Source organism: Poecilia mexicana, unplaced genomic scaffold (assembly GCF_051168715.1).
Source record: "Poecilia mexicana isolate PSO_F unplaced genomic scaffold, ASM5116871v1 scaffold_22, whole genome shotgun sequence".
Taxonomy (NCBI): Eukaryota; Metazoa; Chordata; class Actinopteri; order Cyprinodontiformes; family Poeciliidae; genus Poecilia; species Poecilia mexicana.
The window spans coordinates 19,962,368-19,983,595 of NW_028263391.1; the positions used below are offsets into that span (position 1 = coordinate 19,962,368).

Here is a 21,228-nt window from a genome sequence, read left to right on the forward strand (position 1 = left end):
TTGACGTATTTCGGATGGTTCAAGCTTGGACTAAATGTTTACATTAGCATTCCAAGTAGCTCAAGAAGAATGTTAAAATCAAATCAGTCAATCAAATCCCCCTAGTGTTCATACAGAATAAATCTGGTCAATTCAAACATTAAATTCGTTTCATCTAAAGCATCCGTTAGACTGCATAGATATCGGCAGGAGGAAGATGAGAGAAACCTTTCAGACCATCTTTTCCAGGGATGTCCATTATTATTATTATTATTATTATTATTATTATTATTATTATTATTATTATTATTATTATATTTTATCAAGACAATAGAATATTAAGCAATTTCCCCTTGGGAATCAATGAAGCATATTCTACTCTATTCACAGGTTCTGTGGCAGCAGAACAAGCCCTCATCACCATGTCTCCACCACTGTGCTTGGCAGTTTGGCAGTTGGTATCAGGTGTTTGTTGTGACACGCCAAACATTTTAAAGGTGCTGAATTGGCTCCCTGGCTGTAAAAGACCATGCATTACCTCTGCAGAGGTAATGCATATGGTGTGTTGTGTACAACAAACACGTATTTTACAGGAACAAGTCGATGACAGAGACTCGGGAAGCCGTTCAAACATTGTGCCAACATATTTATTACAGAAAGTGAATTGCTCTTTTCTCTTCATGTTGTGTTGTTTGTCACAGTGTTTCTCTCTAATTTCCCAGCGTAGCGATTATGTTCAATGAAATTATTTGGGCTTCTGATACGGCTAATTATGAACACTTTGGAGCTGTGAGTGGGAACTCCAGAGACCTGCAAATTAGCTGCCTTTTGCACCGTTTCTCCGTCCCAGATATCTGCAGCCAAATCCGAGCGGCGATGACTGGAGCGTCGTTGCTCCTGAGTTCATTAAACAAATTAACTTTCTAATGAGCTCCTGGATTCATGCACACGTTGAAATGGTTGTTTTGCAGTCATGGCCGGTACTCAAGAGTCCAAACACTGCTCACATCCGGTGGGAGAAAAACGCCGCGACTCAACCAGGTTTCCCTCAACAAATAAATGCTCAGTTTAATCAAACAGCGCAGGAAAATCAGGGTTCTCGGATGAGTCCTCGCCACTCGGGGGGTGGTCATGCGGGTTGTTCCGGAACAGGAACTCCGCCTGGAACGAGACACACCAAAATGCATCACGGAGCAGAAATAAACCTCGTTTTGCTTTTTAACCTTTCAATTACAAAGATTATCTGCTCTCCTTTTCACTTCAACTGCCTTGTCAGATTCCTCTAATAATTCATGTTTTCTGACTTTGCAGGGGGGGTTTTGTATCATTTTGCTTATGAAAACAACCACTGACACTCTGCAACTGTACAAGTTTTATTTCCTGTACAGGAAGCCACACCTTGTATTATTTTTCTTCTTAATAACGGGAAAAGTGAAAGAAGATGAACCCCGTCTGATCAACTTGTGTGTAGAATTTGATGTGAACAAGGTTCCTAGTTTTCTGTTACTGAGTGAAGCTCTGTAACACTCTTTTTGTTTTTCATGACCCAGATGTGCATTTGTGTCCTCAGTAACTTTCCTAAGAGTTTCACCGGATCCTAATTCAGAAGTAAAGAAGGACCAGACATCCCAAACCCATAAGAACAAACAGAACGCAGCTTTTGTTTTATTTTAACGTGTCGTTAGTGGTGGGCATAGTCAGTGCCTTCCTCTGGTTCCAGAAGTGTCTCTAAGCCAAAGACATGAGAATTAGGGAAGTGTGGGGATGCAGCAGGTTTTATGGCCCAGGAAAACGCTGACAGCACATATCGCATCCAAATAGGTCGTTTTACTTAACCTGAGAGTATTTAGTAAAGCGCCGGTAGTTTCTCTTGTGTTTCATAATCTTTGAAAATATAATTTCTCGTCCAATTCTCCACTCTGAGATTATAAAAACATAAGTCTCAGTAAGAACATTAGAATAAGATTCCTCCTGGCATCTGGGAGTCGGACTGTTAACAACTCTGAAGCTTTCAACCAGCTTCAATTCTTACAGAACGGAGCTTTTGTCTTTTTGACAGCTGAGAAGAAGAACTGTACATGCTGTAGATGAATATGTCTTCCTTCTTTTTCTTATCAGTTGGAAATTGAAATCCAATGGGGGAAATTAACTCCCATTAGATTGAATTTTTCCCTACAATCTTGCCCATGCTCATTTTCCACGTTGACTCCCTTATAGCAGCAGATGTTCAGAAAAGTGACCGACTTGAAGCCGAGCAGTACCAGGAAGTCCAGGGGCTCCGCCGGCTGCGTTCTGCAGCACTCGATCAGACCCTTTCCCAGCGTTGGCATGACGCTCTTCATCAGATAGCTTCTCATCTGGTCAGTCAGGTTGGCCATGTGCAGCTCCTCCAGCATCCTCACCTCCTCTGAACTCTGAGTCTGAAACACAAACATCGGACTGGAGCTGTTTAAGGGTTCTGAAGGCTGACAGTCGGCAAACGTTTCTAAATAATGCGGAGGTGTTAAGTCGTTCACTTTACGACTGTCTCACGTTTACATCTGATGCTTCTCATGTGCGCCACATAGACCGTCAGGCAGGAAACAGTTTGATTTCTTAACTGACGTGACGTGCGTCTGATGAATCGTGTCCACCTACCCACTCCTCCCAGCGTGCAGCCCTGCTCCTGGCCTCTTCCTCCTCTTTTCGCGCCTCCACTGCCCTCTCCTCTGCCTCTTTCTTCATCTTCTCTTCTGCTATCCTCCTTTCCTCCTCCTCCACTTCCTGAGGGCTGGGACTGTATGTTCTAGGGGGGCCCATTGTGGTGAAGATCTTACGCATCAGGAGCGAGGTGGCGGGTTCTTCACCATTTGTGGCCTCTGAAACACAGGGAAGTGAACTGAACTACAGAATCCTTCCTCTAGTCACCCACACTGGATTAAGGATGCACCGATCCACTCTGTCTCACACCCAGTACCGATATCTGAGGTTTAGTACCGTCTGATACCAATCCGATACAGAAAAACACTGCTGGACTGACTGAAAATGTTTCTTTTAAAACCGACATAAATGTACTGAATTACAAATGTATTTTATAACTGTGCAGCAGTACAGCATATTTAAATACACCAACAGCCAAACAACACAACTTTAATTTGTTCAGTCGCTGCAGGTGCAATAGGTTGACTACGTTAGTCAAACATGTAAAAATTAACTGCAACAAACTTTTTTTTCTAATGGTTCAAAAGGGGCAAATTGTAAATGAAATAAAGCATGACGTCATTCAGAGCACAAAGTGTGGAATTAGACTGAATAGATCTGACCTTATGAACGGGATACATCCTCACCAATACCCAAGCAAGAATTTTGTTGAGTATCAGAACTGGTACAAATGTCAATATGAGATCGTGCATCTTTACACAAGACGTTGTCCTCCATCACGTTACCCAAGAGCACAGGGATGATATCCAGCTCCTCAAAATAGTTGAGAACCGACTTTTCCTCCTGCATGTTTTCTCTGTAGATGGCCAGCCGGCTTAGGAACTTCTCCGGCTCGTAGCCGAGGTCTTGAACCGTTTCCTCGGGGAGGTTGATCACTCGGTCTGTCAGGAAGAATTCGGTGGCGTCCAGAACCAACACAAACTCTGCAGCCAAAACAAGGAGCTCCATGTTAATCCAGGGTCGCCTGACAAAACAAGCCAATGATGATGGAGCAAATCTACCTGGTGTGAACTTTTCGGAGAACTCTTCCTGCTCGTCTGAAGATGAAGAAGTGATTTATTCTTTGTTTGCTGTACATGTGCAGGGCCTTGACCAAGTGTTCATATCCACTGAGTGCAACCACATTGTCTAATTAGTAAATGAAGTCAACTTAAGTGGGATTATGTCTATTATAAATCTAACTGCTTTGTGAGGGCCTCAGAGGTTGGTTAGAGAACAAATAGCAACATCAAGACCAGGGCAGTATTTAGAAGAATAAGAGCCTCTGGGCTGGAGCCAGTTTTGGTGCCTTATCCCCGGAGAAAAAAAAAAGAAAAATCAGTGTTTTTTTTCCCCTAAAGGAGTTTTTTGGACTTTATTTCCCAGTAGATTGGAAAGAGGGTTGTGAGAGAGAGGGAAGATATGCAGCAAAGAACAACGGGCCGAGACTCAAATCTGTGTCAGCTGGACTGAGGCCTCTGTACATGGGTCGCATGCAAAATGAGTAAGAATCTCAACCAGGAGATCTACAAAACCGGTAGAGACAAATACCACCTTACAAGTTTCCATTTGTAGCTTCTGCAAAAAATGAAATGATTGCATTCATCGTTTTCTAAACAGAACGGAAAATTATGCACTTCTTTACGCATCGAAAAATTCAAATTAAATATGAGTTTTCTAAATAAGACCAAATGTGAAAAAGTTCAAGGGATATGAATACTTTGCAAGGCGCTGTAAAGATGCATGTGGAGGTAGCATGTCCTTCTTACCTTCAAACAGGTCCTCGGCTTGCTTGTACGAGTTGGGAAAAGCATCAAGGACATAACCCTGGTTTTTGCATTGGTTGGACGTCATTTTGTCCCTCAACACCTTGAGCTGCTCCTCTGAAATATCTGGGAGATAAAAGGAGAGGTGCGGCACGCCATCTCTTGTTTCTTATTGTGCAAAATATGACTGTCCTCGGAGTTGTGTAAAAAGGACTAAGATCTCTGCTAAGAAATGATTCTTCCTGGTTGGCTTTGTGTTTTATTTTTTAAGCTGTTGTGTTACATGTACTGTTTGGAAAAAGCATATAATGTATTTGTGTACGTCGCAGATACCCATTTTTTTTTTTTTATGTTAGAAAATCTTTATGTGTTATTATCTCATGTTATAATGTGGAGACCAGCAGCAAGTGTGGCCTATGTAAGTACGACTTTTTTTTTCTCTTCAAAGTTCTTGGGTGCAAGTTATGTCAGAACAAATCTTTCCAAAAATTATTCCAGTTCTGGGAGAAAGAAAAAAAGCAAAAAAAAAAAAACATCTAAACAATTCATTATTTTCCAGCACTAATCAGAAAATAAGCACTTTATAAACATGACATTTTGGAACACAGACGAGCCATAAGTCAGTTTTACCACACTTGACTGAAAAAAGCAAGTGTGGTAAAACATTTTTTTGCAGAAAGCTTGAACCTTCACTATCCATGGACTCGTTCAGGGTGTTGAGCAGCTCTTGAGCCTCTGCTGCGACTTCCTCAGCATCCGGATCTGGGTTCTTCACGATGCCTTCCTGATCAAGAATACCAACAGAGTTCAAACATGATCAGCTTTAATTGAAAATAAGGGTGCCGTACGGCGGCTCACCAGTTCGGCCATGGCCTTATAGATGGTGTCCCTCAAAGTAATGTGATGGAGTTTGTATTTCTTACAGATCTGTAAAGACAAGGTAGTCTTCCCCACTGCGGGAGGACCCAGGATGCACACCCGGAGAGGCTGCGAAAAACACACAACCAAGCCGCTCAGGCACAGCTCCGTGACAGAAACACTACGTGAGGTTGAATCTGCACATTGAGCCCCACCAGAAGCCCTCGAGACAGTCGATACTCCTCCACCACCAGGTCCACATTGTCCACCAGACCACCCTCACAGTGCCAGTGTATGGAGAACAGGTTTTCAACGTTTACCGCCTCCATCCGAAGGTTGACCTGGAGGGACTCGATCTCCGTCACCTGTCAGGTAGAAAAGAGCCGTCAGGAATGATTTCTAACATCCAGAGAGGAGCAGGACTCCTCCTGGGAGGGGCTCTGTGTCTACGTTTAATCTAAGCTTCTTCTTCTGGTGTTAAAATAACTTACAGTTAACTCTGGGTTGAGGTAGATGTCCTCAAAGGGCCTGTTCACGGTGTTACCAGGTCCCACTACAGTGGCAATAATCTGGACGGATCATCAGCAAACAAAAATTGGTTTCTTAAGCTGTTCACTTGGATCAGTCCTGGATCGTTTCTCACCTTCACCAACTCCTCCATGCTGTTGTTTGACAAGTCCACAGCCAGCAGGTAGTAGGGTCTGGGCTGGTGTTGGATCACATTCTGGACCACGCTGCAACACAAAGGAAACTAACGGGTCATCAAAATGACAGGAGACCTGCCTATCTGTCCACCTCCGGTTAGAAGATTAACCTGGCCAGATCGGTGACGTGGATGGTGGGAATGATGTTCTTTCCATCTCCATATATGGATATTGCAGATGCCTCTCCCAGCCACGACTCCTAAAAGCATACAGAATGTCACAGATTAAGTCAAATAAATCAACATTTGCAACTCCGGTTTTGTCTTTCATTAGATTTATCTGGATTGTGTTTAAATTCCAGCTGAGAAGTTTTTAACAGTGACCAGGAGGGGGCATTGTTCACTCAGTAGACTGAAAGTATGTCTGAGTTAAAACAGTGGAGAGTTGTGTTTTCCTTTGTGATGGGACCTTGAAGAAGAAGTGGAAGACCCCTTCCCCCATTCCGTACTGCAGGCCGGATGCCACCACATAGGTGGAGAAGATCTCTCTGTTCTGTAAACAGAACCCGCCCAACATTGTCAGTCTCACTCATCCTCTGGAAAGAGAACAGGAACCTTACAGATGAAATGGGAACGCACAGGTTTGCCGACTTTCACCACTACTTTCTCCAGGTCGATGTGCTTTTTGAAGCTGGGATGAGCTTTTCTGCAGTAGAAAATCTCATCAGTGAAGGGAAGCTCCGGGTCTTCCTGGGATGGAAAAAGAATAACACAGTGACAAGATTCCCCAGGATAATTACATCCAGATTAGATTAAATATTTAAGCAGGAATGGAGGTAGAGCATAATTAAAAGTGACTTACTGGATCCAGTGGTATACTGTTGGCCCACGTCATCACAGTGGAGATGAGGATAAAGATCTTTGGACTGGTAAAATCCTCTCTGTGATCATGGAGGGCTGTGAATGAAACACAAGAATGAATCCTGCTGGATTTATTGACTATTGCATCAGTTATCGTGAATTAAACTTCGTAGAAGAATGATCTTTATTTTATTTTATCTTTTTTTAGATTTGAATTTGAATGGATGCTAGAGATGTTGGACATCAAGTGTGCAGGAGAGATGGGAAATAGAGAGAAAGGGAGAAGAAAAAACATTTCAATTTTGAGACAATTCTGCTTAAGAAATGTTGGGAAAGTAGTAACGTGGTCACAAAAAGGAAAAATTAAACGCTGCAATTAAATTATTGGAAGAAGTTGCTCCATCCCACAGCAAGATCTCAGATATTTACCCTTTATCATCAAAATGGTGTAATAATTACTGCGTTAAAATTACATTCATGACACAGCACCACTGTAAATGAAAGGTTACCTTTAACAGCCCAGGAAGCTTCCTCCACCTGATCGGCATCCTGGCTAATGTTGTAGATGATAACTTGACACTCCATCAGCTTTGACAGCAGTTCTTCCTTTCCAGGATGCTTAAGAAAGACCCAATAAAATCAGAATCAGTCAGTGAGGTTCCACCTCGTGAAGCCATCTGACGGGACAGCTTCGGATCAGATTACTTACACAATATTCCTCCAAGATGTGAGGCGGGAGCTCATCAGACAGATTAGAGACAGTTCCAACCACCTGAAAGGCTTGATTCAGGTGACCCTCCTCCCCTTCCTCCTCTTCCTCTTCCTCCTCTTCATCCATGGCGTTTAGAACGGCCTTACATAGGAACTATACAACAGGCAATAATAGACAGAAGAACAAATCCTCCTTACTAATTTTTTAACTATTTTAAAATATATGCTTTTATAGAAAAAGACAATAAGGACATTAAAGTCAAAAGGTCTTCTTTTCACCAAATACTCTTGTTTTTTGCTCTTGAGTCACTTTTTTATACTTGAGTGACATTATTTTAAACAAAGGCTGTCACTATTTGAGAAACACTTCCCTGACTCTTTGAAGTATTTCTGTTTTTTGCAGATTTTAAACTATCTCCTGACCAGATCTGAAATTAACTATTACATATAAAGCCAATTTATCAAAATTGGCAGAACGTAAACCTTAGTGCCTTATTCGGAGACAAAACAGGTTTCCAAGGAGCAGTCGACACTCACAATATGGCGGACAAGCTCACGTATCACTTCTGCTACAACGAAACCAAGCGGCATTTAATCTTCCGTGAACATAAAATAAAGAGAAGCAAACAAAATCTGTCAGTGTTTCAATACCTTGGCGACGTTCCTGGAGGAATACGAGTCGATGTTGTTGATAAAGACCCGTTTAGGAGTCGCTTTGTGCTTATGCGGCATGTTACTTTATAAAGTCGAAGTTTGACTATTACCATGGCAACGAAACGTACGCTAGCGAACGCGCTAACTAGGTGATGGGACTTACGACTCTTTGAAAGGAACCAAAGCTCATGGATCCGATTACTTTAAAGAAACGTTCAAAAAGTCATTCAAATGATCCATTTTTGAGATGTACATCTTTCTAAGGAGGACAGACCATTTTATGCTGGTTGCATCTTAATTATTGTTGCGGGTGAAGTTCAGAAAAAAAATAGTTTAAGGTAAAAAAAAAAAAACTAAAATTTTAGAAACTAAAAAAAAATCATAACATACCCATGTTTTTCCACAAGTGTTGTATGCTACATGAAACCTGCATCAGTGTAGCAGCCAGGTAACCGTGCTGCCAAAAGTGGCAAAAACTGTGCTCATATGTTCAGCCCCTTTTTGTAGTTTAACTAATAGAATAAAGTAGCTACTACAGTGTGAGACACGAGTCTTATCGTTCATGTTGAAGAGCCGTTCAAAAGAGTTGGATCGTTCGTAGACGTCACATTACGAAAAACTTTGCTAGTTTTTCCCTTAGAACAATCGCTCAAAATAATTACCATTACCGCTTAAGCCAAAGTTAGACTTCCTCAATTTGTTATAAAACAAGAATCAATCGTCTCTTCAAAACAATAAGTTTAAGAAAATTATATTTCAGGGCCCCACATGTTAAGTGTGATGGAAAATCTATTTGTGATTTTTTTTATTTATATTTAAAAAAAATACAATTGTATCAAGAAGGTCTACATTTCCCAAGTCCTTTGTACAATAAATGCCACCTTAGACTTTATTGGGCAAAAATAGACTAACATTTTTTTTACAGTACATCATTATTAGCAGAAATATATAGAAACAACAACTGCCTTCAATAACACATCTTTCCCAGGGGTGTCAAAGCAGAACTGGATGGATTTCAATAGATAAAATGAAGCTGAAGAGGAAAGAACATGTTGTAGCTTAAGTTGTATAGCTTAAATAGAAATAAAAGTCAAATAAAATGTTAAATTATTTTTTAATTGCATAATCTCAATATTACAGGTAAAAATATTTAATAAACAAATTCAGGCAAACGTCTTTAAACACCAACAGTGACTTTAATCAGTTAATCCTCCAGAATGAAATGGATTAATCACATTCATTTTGAAATATAATTCATGGTGAGGCAGTTCAGGCAAAAAAATTCCTTAAACACCTCAGTGTAGTCTTTGTGTTCCCTTGAACGTGAAAAAAACCAACATAAAAATCAAAAACAAAAGCAGTGCAAAATTAATTAAGCAGTAAAGCTCAGAGCTCCAGTGTACTTCCTATCATTACGTCCCTCCTGTTCTCTTCTTTTGTACAAACGTCAATCAAGTTTCCAAAGTTTTAAATCAAGAAAGAATAATTTCCCTATTCCATCTTTACTCTGCCAACACATTAAAGTTATCAAACTGAGCCAGTTCAAACGAGTGGGTTCCGATTGCTGCCCAGCCGTTCTTCGGTGAAGAAACTCCGGTGACATTCCACAGCTGCCGTCCGTCCAGCATTCCGGAGGCGCTCTGACCCTGCAGCATGGAAAAAAATTAAAGAAGATAAGACAGACATTCAACCATCTGGCATCTGTTTCCCTCCTAAAAAAAAAGCTGTTACATAAAGATCTCATCACAAGTTAAATTATTTTCCCACCTTTACAGAAAGGGACAAGTTGTGCCAATCAAAAGGTCTTGTTCCTGACTGTCCCTCTGCCAGCACCGATTGCCCAGCTGTTAATCAAAGATAGTATTGAAAAAAAGCACATTAAAATCCCAGCCTGTGCTTTAGACTCTGTTCTGCACTGACGAATGACAAAACTGACCCAGATCATTGGTAACCTTGTACGATCCATCGGCAAACACCCAGAAGAAGACTCCTTTAGCGCTGCGTACTGACTGGCCCCCTTTATCCACCCGGGCTGCCACGAACACGCCACCGCTTTGTACGTTCTCCATAAATACATCGCAGGTGACCATCATGTTCTGCCTGTCATACAAACATTAGTGGATTAATTTTCTAGATGCAGGTCTCTGAACTGAGCAGCGGCGATCACAGCGCTGTCTTACCACTGGTAGTCTCCGATGACAGTGACGGTTTGATCGGCGTCCGTTGCCCAGGTGATCGGTCTTTCCGTCACGACCTGCCGTAGGGTGAAGGTATGTGGTCCGGGGTCAGTCAGGTTAATGTAGTACTCAAACACACCGGTTTGGTCGGCGAAGTTAGGGGCCTCAGAAAATGGAGGGTTTCCTGCACAGACGCAAAGTAACAACTATAGAAATGATCTTTAAATCTCTTAAATAGGAATCTGTAGAGACAATAGTGAATATTTCATTTTAAAGTATAATGATAATATACTTTTAGCTTACTTCTTTTGTCTCAGTGTAAGCTGTTAAAGACACTTCAAGTAATACTTTTTTCTGATTTTTGCATGTCTAAAATATGCTATTTACTTTGAAAACTAACTAGTATCAATTGGAATGCATCACTACAAAAAAAATGTTTCAATGCAAAGACAACATTTGATGTGAATTGGCTTGATGTAAATAAAATTTTATTTTTAAAAAGTTGGAAAAGAGTGCAAATCGTTAATTTTTACTTAAAAAGCTACTTCTATTTGAAATACATCCTTATAAGCATTCTCAAAAATATTGAAGAACTGGATAAAAATATATTATTATAACATAGTATTATAAAAATACTCTTTCCTTAGTAAAAACAAGGAAATAAACTGTATACGTTTTTTGAAGGATACATTTTTATGACTTGGCTAAACTAAAAAATGGAACTACGTAAGTGATTTAATAACATCCCCCAAAAAACAAAGACACATACAGCTTTCTTTGAAACAAAAATTAATACAAAAAAATAAAAATAAAAAATCTAATGGTTCAGTTGCAGTTTCATGGACAAAAATAAAAATGCAAAAATTAACTGAATCGGATAAACATGTAAAACATTAAAGAGGAGTGAATAAAAAAATATGGACATATGGTTCAGCAATATAATACATATGTATTCTGTTGCTTCTATTTCAAATTTAATGAAATTCTGATATGCAACTCTAACATTTGGGGAAACAATACTAACTTTGTTTTCAAGTGATTCTGGACTTACGAGTATCAAAGTTGTCCTTGTAGGCTTTAGGGAAGCGGGCTGAAGGTGGCGGCTCAGGGAAGCTCCCTTTCTGTCCGGTCCTGATGGTGGTCAGAGTGTAAACTTCATCTTCAGCCATATTCAGAGTAAATGATCCATCTACAAGCTGCAGGGGGCAGAAACATTTCAGGATACAGGTCGGCCCCAACATCTATTTCTTCACAGCTTTAAAAGCTTGTGTTTGTTAACCTTCACAGGAGGCAGCTTCTCGAACAGCGAGTGCTTCTTCGCCTTTAAGTCAAAGTGCGACCTCCACACCTGCAGCTCTTTGATGGAGGCCTTGGAGAAAGAAAGGCAGCAGAGAGTAAAGGCACCAGCGTCTCTCAGTCAGTTTCATCAGACATAGAAGGAGCTCATTAGAACTTACAAAGGAGCCTTTCAGCTGAAATGTTGCATTCTGGGACGTGACATTGAAGGGAGGGAGAGGAGGTCTGATGCAGATGGAGTGATCATGAGTCTGAGGAAGAAAAACACGATTCATTTTATCTGACTTTGCTTTCCATCCAGAGGATTACACATTCATCGTGTAGGTGCTGATCACTGTAAAGGCCAAGAACTAACTCACCATGGTTTCTATGACAACAGTCAGATTTCCATTCCCGTCTGTCAGGGCCACATAACTTCCCCCCTGAGCGAAGTGTCCGACAGTCTGCAGGTATGTCCATCCAGGCTGAGTGAACTGTGTGCTGTGGGCTGCAAGGAACCAACACTGAAAAGTTGGACTGATTTCTGGAACCTCGTTCCAAATGCTGGAACACATAAAACTGAACATCTTCAGGAAACGAATGCTGGAAGTTAGGAAAAACCCATCAAACCGCAGCATAATGTTAGACTCAGTACTAGGCCAGATCTGAGAACTGCAGGAAGAATAAGATATGACTGGACAAAACATGGAAGCTCCTTTAGGTCCAGACGCCAAGAATGTTGGATGGATTTTATAGCAAGGTCAAGAACATTTCCATGAGAACAGGGCTGAGATTAGTAGGAATATTTTGGAAATCATTCATAAAATTGAAGGTTAGGGAGCTTGTCTTTTAGGAATGAAAAACCCAAACTCCTCATGTGGGTCTCAGTATCCGACCGTGACACACCTGTGATCCAGATCGGAGATTCCACCACGTAGTTTCCACTCCAAGGTTCCTGAGCCGTCATCAGCCCGTCTCTGCCGAACGGCAGCTCCTGGTAGTAACTGGCCACCAGGTTCCAGGAGATGGTTCTGCAGGACACAGAGTATACTTTTATTTTCATCTGTTAAACCCTGTCAGTTGTTCAAACAGGGAGGGAGGAGCAGCACAGCAACAACCTCAAACTATTCTGATGCAAAACTCCGAGTCAGTGCAATCAGACCTCCTTGCCATCACCCCGATCTTTGTCAGGACTCTGGTTGAGTCATTCCAACCATTAATATCCCAGCAGGAAAACATATGTTGGTAAAATTAAGATATGACTAGAAGACTGGTGTGAACATTTAGGATCGACTGGGCCAATTTTTAAGGGCAAAGTTCCTAACGCTGTTCTTTAAATTCAAAGTCAAAGCGATGACATCTGCAACAAAGTTGCCATTAAATAAAATGCATTCAGTATTCTGTGATGGAAAAAACAAACAATACTGGTCCAAACGCTGCTTGACAGCAGTAATGCAATCCAGTAGAGAGTGGAGGGAATTGCTGCATTCAGGCTTCAGATACAAGTAGATCATCTGCATAGTACTGACAAAGTTCAGAGTTGCTGCAATAGAAACCTGACTTCATCCCCTCTGACTGAAACCATGAGATGGGACTGGTTTTACTGGATAAACTGAGGCACATTTTCATTTTATACAAACTTTAGATTGAAATGTGTTACTGAGTCTACCAACCAGCAGGTGTTACAATGTCTCAGGAGCTGCCAATGTAGTCAAAACACTCTGAGCTATTTGTCACATGAATCAGCCTTTGCTCTCATCTCTGGAACATCGCTGGGGTTTTCCGTGTGGCTTACGCAGTCATTTGTCCGTTGACATAGTTCTGGTTGAGAATCCGCGCCCAGCAGCCTCCTCCCACGTCATCGTTGAAGGTGCTGTAGTCCTCCGATGACCACAGCTTTTTCTTTGTGGTCAAGGCCTCTGGCACTGTGGTAGTTCCCGGATAGTGAGCCCTGATTCGGAACAAACAAGATTATTAACAGTAAAATAGAACAAAGCTAAAAAAAAAAAGAGGTTGAGATGATTTCCAGCCTAAACATGTTGAGTAAACTAAAGGAATATGATGGGAATTTCCTTGAGACATTCCACAGAGCTGTCATGCATGTTGGCACGCAGAAGTGAGGTTATTGTTAGAGCAGTCCCTGGAGCGGAAAAGCAGGAACAAATAGGACTACGGCCTACCCTATCACATCTACGGCGCTGCTGAGCTCTGGGTCGAGAGTCAGCGACAAGGTAATGGGCTCCCACAGGTTATCGCTGGCTACGATCCGGACCGACTCCAAGCCAGTCTTGTCCAGAGTGTACCGCAGCAGCTGGTGGAGTTACAGACGGAAAGTAGAGACATTCACACCTCCCTCAGTTTTAAAGATTTGCTGCCGGCATGGAAAACTCATCTCACTTTATGGGGAAAAACAAAGACTGGAAGCAAAAAAATCCCAAAAATAAATGTATCCTTTGAGGGAAAAAAGACCATGATAAGAAATAGTTGCTTTAACAAAACATACCATCACCACATCTAATGAATCCCTTACAATCACAACAAAATAAGTATACGTTGGTTTTCTGAGTTGATCATAGCATCTCTGAACGTTATCTATAAGCCATGATTTCCTTTTCTCCATCAACGTAGAAGAAATTTGGATTTGTCTTGAGTGACACATCTGGAAATTGCAGCAAGAAAACTGCTGTTGACCTAAACTTGCCACCATCTACAGTCAAAGCAGTGACTAAAATGTCTAAAACAACTGAAACTGTGGCAAACAAAGCTGGACGAGGAGCTAAATAAAACCAGGCCTCACAAAGAGCAAATAATGGTGTCACCAACATGCCACCAAAAGCCATGGAGTTTCATCAGCTCTACAGAGACTTTGACTGGAAAGCCGTGCCTTGATCAGATGAAGGTGAAGCTATTCAGCAACTCTAGTAACACAAGTAAAACTTGTGTTTTACTAATAGATCGATACACTCCTCTCTGTATATGCAGCGTGGTTAGGTGAGGCTTTCCAAACTCTGAAATGACCCAATTCTTTTGGTTTATCAAGCTTTTAGTTTTTATGTTACAGATTCAAACCAATTATCTTGAACTTCTTTGTACAGATTATCATCACCCTGTAAAATTCCTGCTGCCAATTTGAGTTGCATTTTAATTTGGTTCTTTCCAGTCCGTTTGTTGAAAAGCCAGGCGAACTACTGATGATTATCAAAACGTGACAGCAAAAGACAGTTGTATGTATTCAGAGATTTCCATGATGGCAGCAAAGAAAGAATGGAGTTTAAGAGCAGAAACATGCTCATGTGATTGTTAGCTTTACGACGTTCAGTCTGTGTTAGTTTCACACAGTCGAGCGGAAAAACAGCCACCGACAGTCAGCTGAGCAGGTGGAATCTCAGAGACAAACCTCCCAAACGAAATTGAGCTTTCCCCTCCAAATGTCATAATTTAGCCAATCCGTCTGAACGAACTCCGAACCGCTGAGTTTACAGGGGGAGTTCTGCGCTACTTACCCAATCACCTGAACTGAGTCATTAAGGTGTGGGTCAGCGATCAGAGATTTAGCGATGCTCCAGTCTCCGTCTGCGGCGACGATGCCGACGTCGGTCAGACCGACGCTGTCCAGCATGTTCCGCAGAACCTTGGCGAGAAGGAAACGTTCTCAGAGGAACTTCACCAAGGTCTCAGCTCAATGTGAGTGGCTGTTCTTCCCATATGGGTGACTGTGGATCGAGCTCATGCACATTTATCACATGCATGGAGAAATGCTCACCTTGATGTACTTTGAGTTGAACGACCGCTCATTCCAAATCTAAATGGGAAAAAAAAAGAGAACATTTTACAGCAACATGACGTTTTGCTAAACAAAATTTCAAAAAAATGTTTCGGTTTCTGTCAAATTTCTCCTTTTTTTCCCCTTCAAACCTAGTTTCAACTGAGATCCTAAGAATATGTTTTTTTAAATTAAATGTACAGGTGCTGGTCATAAAATTAGAATATTGTGATAAAGTTCATTATTTTCCATAATGTCGTGATAAAAATTAAATTGTCATATATTTTAGATTCATTGCACACCAACTGAAATATTTCAGGTCTTTTATTGTTTTAATTTTGATGATTTTGGCAAACAGCTCTTGAAAACCCAAAATCCCTGTCTCAAAAAATTAGAATATTATGAAAAGGTTCTCTGAACGAGCAATAAAAATAATCTGAATCAACAAAGTAACTCTAAACACCTGAAAAAGATTCCTGAGGCCTTTAAAAACTCCCAGCCTGGTTCGTTACTCAAAACCGCAATCATGGGTCAGACTGCTGACCTGACTGCTGTCCAGTAGGCCATCACTGACATCCTCAAGCAAGAGGGTGAGAAACGGAAAGAAATTTCTGAACGAATCGGCTGTTTGCAGAGTGTTATATCAAGGCACCTCAGTGGGAAGTCAGTAGGAAGGAAAAAGTGTGGCAGAAAACGCTACACAACGAGAAGAGGTGACCGGACCCTGAGGAAGATTGTGGAGAAGGGCCGATTCCAGACCAAATTAAATTTTCATCTCCATAAAACTTTTCAGCAGATGGAAGCATGAAGTGCTCCAAAATCTTCTGATAGCTGCTGCATTGATCCTGCCCTTGATAAAACCCAGTGGACCAACACCAGCAGCTGACATGGCACCCAGACCATCACTGACTGTGGGTACTTGACCCTGGACTTCTGGCATTTTGGCATTTCCTTCTCCCCAGTCTTCCTCCAGAGTCTGGCACTTTGATTTCCGAATGACATGCAAAGTTTGCTTTCATCCGAAAAAAGTACTTTGGACCACTGAACAACAGTGGTCCAAAGTGCTGCTTCTCTGTAGCCCAGGTCAGGCGCTTCTGCCGCTGTTTCTGGTTCAAAAGTGGCTTGACCTTTGACCTGGGGAATGCGGCACCTGTAGCCCATTTCCTGCACACGCCTGTGCACAGTGGCTCTGGATGTTTCTACTCCAGACTCAGTCCACTGCTTCCCCCAAGGTCTGGAATCGGCCCTTCACAGCAGTCAGGTCAGCAATCTGACCCATGATTGCGGTTTTGAGTAATGAACCAGGCTGGGAGTTTTTAAAGGCCTCAGGAATCTTTTTCAGGTGTTTAGAGTTACTTTGTTGATTCAGATGATTATTTTTATTGCTCGTTCAGAGAACCTTTTCATAATATTCTAATTTTTTGAGACAGGGATTTTGGGTTTTCATGAGCTGTTTGCCAAAATCATCAAAATTAAAACAATAAAAGACCTGAAATATTTCAGTTGGTGTGCAATGAATCTAAAATATATCACAATTTAATTTTTATCATGACATTATGGAAAATAATGAACTTTATCACAATATTCTAATTTTATGACCAGCACCTGTATTTCAACGGGATCATTTTAACCATCAAAACATTTACAAGCAAAATTTTGTAAAACTTCTAAAAATGTGTGAATGTTTGGGCAGAATCATGTAACTAAGTTTTGTGCTGTCAGTTCATATTGCTTTCAGATTTTTGGTCAGATGCAGATTAATTCAGTGGAAACAGCTTTATTAGTTTGAAAATTTAATTCATGACAAAAACAAATAATAATCATAATTTCATTATGTGTAAATCTATGGAGTTAGATTTGTTGGTAACACTTTATTTGAAGGGGGGTGAATAAGACTGACATGACACTGTCATAAAAACCTGTCATGAACATGAATAAGCCTTCATGAATATTTATGACTGTTTTCATAAAGCGTCATTCGGTAAATTATGACACTTTTAATACAAAGTTGACATTATTCAAAATGTCTTTGTTATGACAACTTGACATTAACCAAGAAATCATTACTGATGTACCTTTTTTATAAAAGTATTACTGATTACACTTTAAAAATTAGGTAACTTTATGTTATTAAAGGTAAAGTTTAAACAGTAATGATTTATTGGTTAATGTCAAGTTGTCATAACAAAGACATTTTGAATAATGTCAACTTTGTATTAAAAGTGTCATAATTTACCGAATGACGCTTTATGACAACAGTCATAAATATTCATGAAGGCTTATTGATGTTCATGACAGGTGTTATGTCATGTTTATGACAGTCTTATTCACCCCCCTTCAAATAAAGTGTTACCAATTTGTTTCACAATTATTCAATCAAAAAAAAGTCAAACAAAAAAAAAAAAATCTTTAAAATATTTTAATCATAAAAATATTTTTTTACGAAACAAAAAAAATAAGATTTTTTATAATTGAAGTCACTAATTTTTGTTTGAAACTTGTTTTTGGTTTAACTCCTTTTCTTGCTTATACAACTTTATTTGCTTTGGGGAAGCTTACATGAACATTCTGGGCGGGGCCTAAGGACGAGCGATGTAAGACGTGTTCCGATTGGTTAGCGCTGACTAAAGCGGATGACTCCCTGAGATCTCAGAACTCTGTCCCGAACTGCAGGGCTTCGGTGACGGGACACAGAATGTGAATGGTAAGTAATCTTAACAAAATTACATCGTTTAGCAGCTACTAAAGTGTCCACCCAGTTTCAAAGAAGAAATTTTTGTCTCGTAAAAAAATTTTATGATTAAAAAGATTTTCAGATTTTTTTTGTTTGACATGATTTTTTTTTTTTGATTGAATACTACGTTTTTGTTTGATATGATTTTTTTGATTGAATAATTGTGAAACAAATCTAATTCCAAAAAATCCTGCTTTTGTTCCAATAATCACTTAAAAGTAGGGTTTGGGCCAGATGTGTTTAAAGGTATCGTCTCTCCATCTCAGCAATAGTCTTCATCACTTTGCAGGAAGGTTCAGCAAATAACACTCCAACTTCAATATCAGTTTTATGTTGATAGATCAGTATTATCTTGATAATCTCCCAACAATCTCTGATCTTCCAAAAAGACCAATTCTGTGAGTATTGACTCTTCACAGAAACTTGATTGATTTGCTTTTCAGTCCAACACAGAAACGGATTAAACCCGAGTCAGGAAACCTTCAGCCATGATTGTATATCTACCTGTGCTGTAATAATAAGGAATACTCACTCCAATATATTGAATGTCCAAGTCGTGGTATTTCTTGGCTCCTATGACCCAGTTCACCACATACGCTGCAGTGACATCTGGGAAGTCATAAGGCCAGTTCTTCCCATGGCCCACCCAGCCGGGGAACGCCCAGGGTAACGCTGCACCAACACAGAGTTTATCCATGTGTAACACACCGTTTTACACTTCATGAAGTCACTTTTGGGTCATAAATTTGCCCATTTCAGCTCCCAGGTTGGTACATCTGAAACACTTCCCCACCTATGAGCGTTATGTTCGGGTTCCTCTTCTTGGCCTCCTTCATCAGCCACCACTCGTAGCCTCTGAAGAAGTTCTCATCGTTCTCGTAGTGCATGTATGAAGGCTCCGTTCCATCTGATGAAGCCGTCATTGAAAAAACAAAACGTAATCGCATGCGGCCACTCCAACTGCAAAAATTAAGCAGTTAAACAAGGTACCTGTAGTCTGAGCATCTCCTCCGATCTCCACCTTCAGAATGTGTAAAGAGGCTCCAAAGTTTGGCTGCAGGAACAAAGCAGACAGTATAATGACATAGTAAAGTGACCATTTATTTTACTCAAAAGAAGCCCATTAGGGCCTCCAAAAAGCTGACTGCCAAAGAACTTTCAGGTGAAAATGTGACATCTCTCAGGAATAAGGACACTAAACAAGTGGAGGGCTAAAGATGTCGTATCAGCCTAAAAAATGTTTACTTTGTCCAGAGTGGTTTAATAGAAACTGTTTTTCTTTCTGCACTCATGCATGCCATTTTGTCTGTAAAATGCCATAAAAGCAAAATTTCCTTTCAACTCTTAATAACAAACCTGACCAGAATGCTGCAAATTGGTGACTGGATGCAGTCTGCTGGGCTTCCTTTGACTGACACTTTTTCAACTATTATGAATAACTATTTGAGCATACTGCCCTGTTTGATAACAACTGGAATGTATACATAATTGAATTTAAATATATATTTATATATGTATATATATATATATATATATATATATATATATATATATATATATATATTTTTTTTTTTTTTTTTGGTAAAGTGACATTTGTTGTGAATTGATGCTGCTGCAGACCGACATGACAGTCAGAAAATGCAGAACTTAATTATTGACCAAACTTAGTAAAGCTCTGTCAAAAGCCTGTACACAAATCCGTATTTTATTACAGTAGCATAATCTTGAATTTTTTTATCTTCACTTAATTAATGTTATTAAATTCAAAGTTGCATTCTTATTTTGTTTAGTGAAAAATGATCCTACTGCAAAAATATATCATTCTTAAGGTTTTGTGCTCATTTTACCAAGGGGGTCAACCAGTGTGAAAGACTGGTTGTTGCTAAAACAAACTACTTATGGAAAAGATTTAATGGAAATGGGATCGTATTCCAGTCTCACGTTTCCAAACACACTATTTATTACAGTAAAGCCTAAGATAAACGAGGTGGACTTGAAGCAGGAAATGATCATCCTGATTACAGTAAACAAAATCTTCCTGAAGATTTGATTAAGCTTTATGCTTGACATTCATACCCGCCATGCTTGTACAAGATCTATATTTCCCTTAAAAACTCAGAGGTTTATTTAACTACATTTCTCCAGACAAAACCATGTTTTAAAAACTAAACCCTGACTGAAACCAAAAAGACCAACAGCCAGCCTGTTGTAGCAGAAGTTACTCTGCTCCGCACACAAAGTTTACCGATAACTTTGTTTCCCTTTGTTTGTGTAGACCAATCAGCTGATCATTCTTGCAGCTTAACCTCTGACTCTCACCTTAAACAGGTAGTCCAGGATCTGGCTCCGGTACGGCTCAGCATAGTTCACAAGTAACCGGGATGTGGCCTAAAAAACACACATTTAAATTAAGAACCTCAAACAGGCGAACTGGGGGAGAATAAAACGAACCAGGAAGCTGCAGATAAAGACTGGACTCACCCCTCCACCGCTCAACCCCCCGATCCCGTCAAACTCTCTGCCCAGACCCCCCTCATCAGTCAGCGGGTAGGTCTGCCCGGACGAAGAGTGCACGGTGAGGGAGAGGAGGCACACTGCGGAGGCAAACACCCAGAACACCCGCTGATCCATGCTGTCAGCCTGGACCGAACCCTGCGCGCTCCGACTCACTCCGATAAGCGCGCTTCCGCGTCCGAGGAGTCACATGACTGCCGCCGATCACGTGGTGACAGAGCAGGTGACGATGAGCACGTTTGTTCTTTTTTTTTTTTTTCTTGATCTAAAAATCATAAAGACTAAAACAAACAAATGAATAATGCAAAACGCGTGGATGCAGAAAAAGGATGACGGCGTGGTAAGGCCTTTGTATGTAGGAAGAAAAGATGGAAATTTTCCGCCAAACAAACTCGAAGTCTTCTAGGAAAATCTATGATTTATGAGGTTGAAAAGTCGAAACGTTTTTTAAGACATGTTTGATAAGAACTTTTATAACAACTGAAGTGTGAACTGTGACATAGTTACTTGATTGTGCTATAAAATGGCACTAGGAGTCACTGATCACCTTTATTCCACCTGGCACTGATACAGCAATTCATGCTTTTTAAAGTTATCTATTACCTAAACAAGAA

The 21,228-nt window shown here is 40.4% G+C and overlaps 2 protein-coding genes across 3 annotated transcripts; both read right to left on the minus strand.

The window, feature by feature from the left end:
• Positions 1-614: 614 nt before the first annotated feature.
• On the minus strand, positions 615-8,912 carry ak7b (adenylate kinase 7b). Its single transcript, XM_088002814.1, has 18 exons — positions 8,149-8,912; positions 7,496-7,651; positions 7,296-7,404; positions 6,788-6,882; positions 6,565-6,675; positions 6,395-6,478; positions 6,097-6,185; positions 5,926-6,016; positions 5,774-5,851; positions 5,498-5,647; positions 5,283-5,411; positions 5,112-5,208; positions 4,428-4,550; positions 3,681-3,716; positions 3,405-3,602; positions 2,617-2,837; positions 2,224-2,399; positions 615-1,140 (listed from the first exon to the last, which is right to left on the minus strand). The coding sequence occupies exons 1-18, from the start codon at positions 8,227-8,229 to the stop codon at positions 951-953; spliced, it is 2,214 nt and encodes a 737-aa protein (XP_087858940.1). The 5' UTR covers positions 8,230-8,912; the 3' UTR covers positions 615-950.
• A 336-nt stretch (positions 8,913-9,248) lies between these two features.
• Positions 9,249-21,092, minus strand: galcb (galactosylceramidase b). 2 transcript variants are annotated; one of them, XM_015002022.2, is made up of 17 exons: positions 20,582-21,092; positions 20,420-20,488; positions 19,091-19,154; positions 18,894-19,007; positions 18,633-18,772; positions 15,367-15,405; positions 13,784-13,914; positions 13,399-13,554; positions 12,510-12,634; positions 11,984-12,111; positions 11,786-11,875; positions 11,608-11,697; positions 11,380-11,524; positions 10,332-10,512; positions 10,088-10,251; positions 9,919-9,995; positions 9,249-9,797 (listed from the first exon to the last, which is right to left on the minus strand). In XM_015002022.2, the coding sequence occupies exons 1-17, from the start codon at positions 20,729-20,731 to the stop codon at positions 9,654-9,656; spliced, it is 2,007 nt and encodes a 668-aa protein (XP_014857508.2). In that variant the 5' UTR covers positions 20,732-21,092; the 3' UTR covers positions 9,249-9,653. The 2 variants fall into 2 exon arrangements, with proteins under 2 accessions (XP_014857508.2, XP_014857509.2); XM_015002023.2 differs by lacking the exon at positions 13,784-13,914 and adding an exon at positions 15,107-15,234.
• Positions 21,093-21,228: the final 136 nt, after the last annotated feature.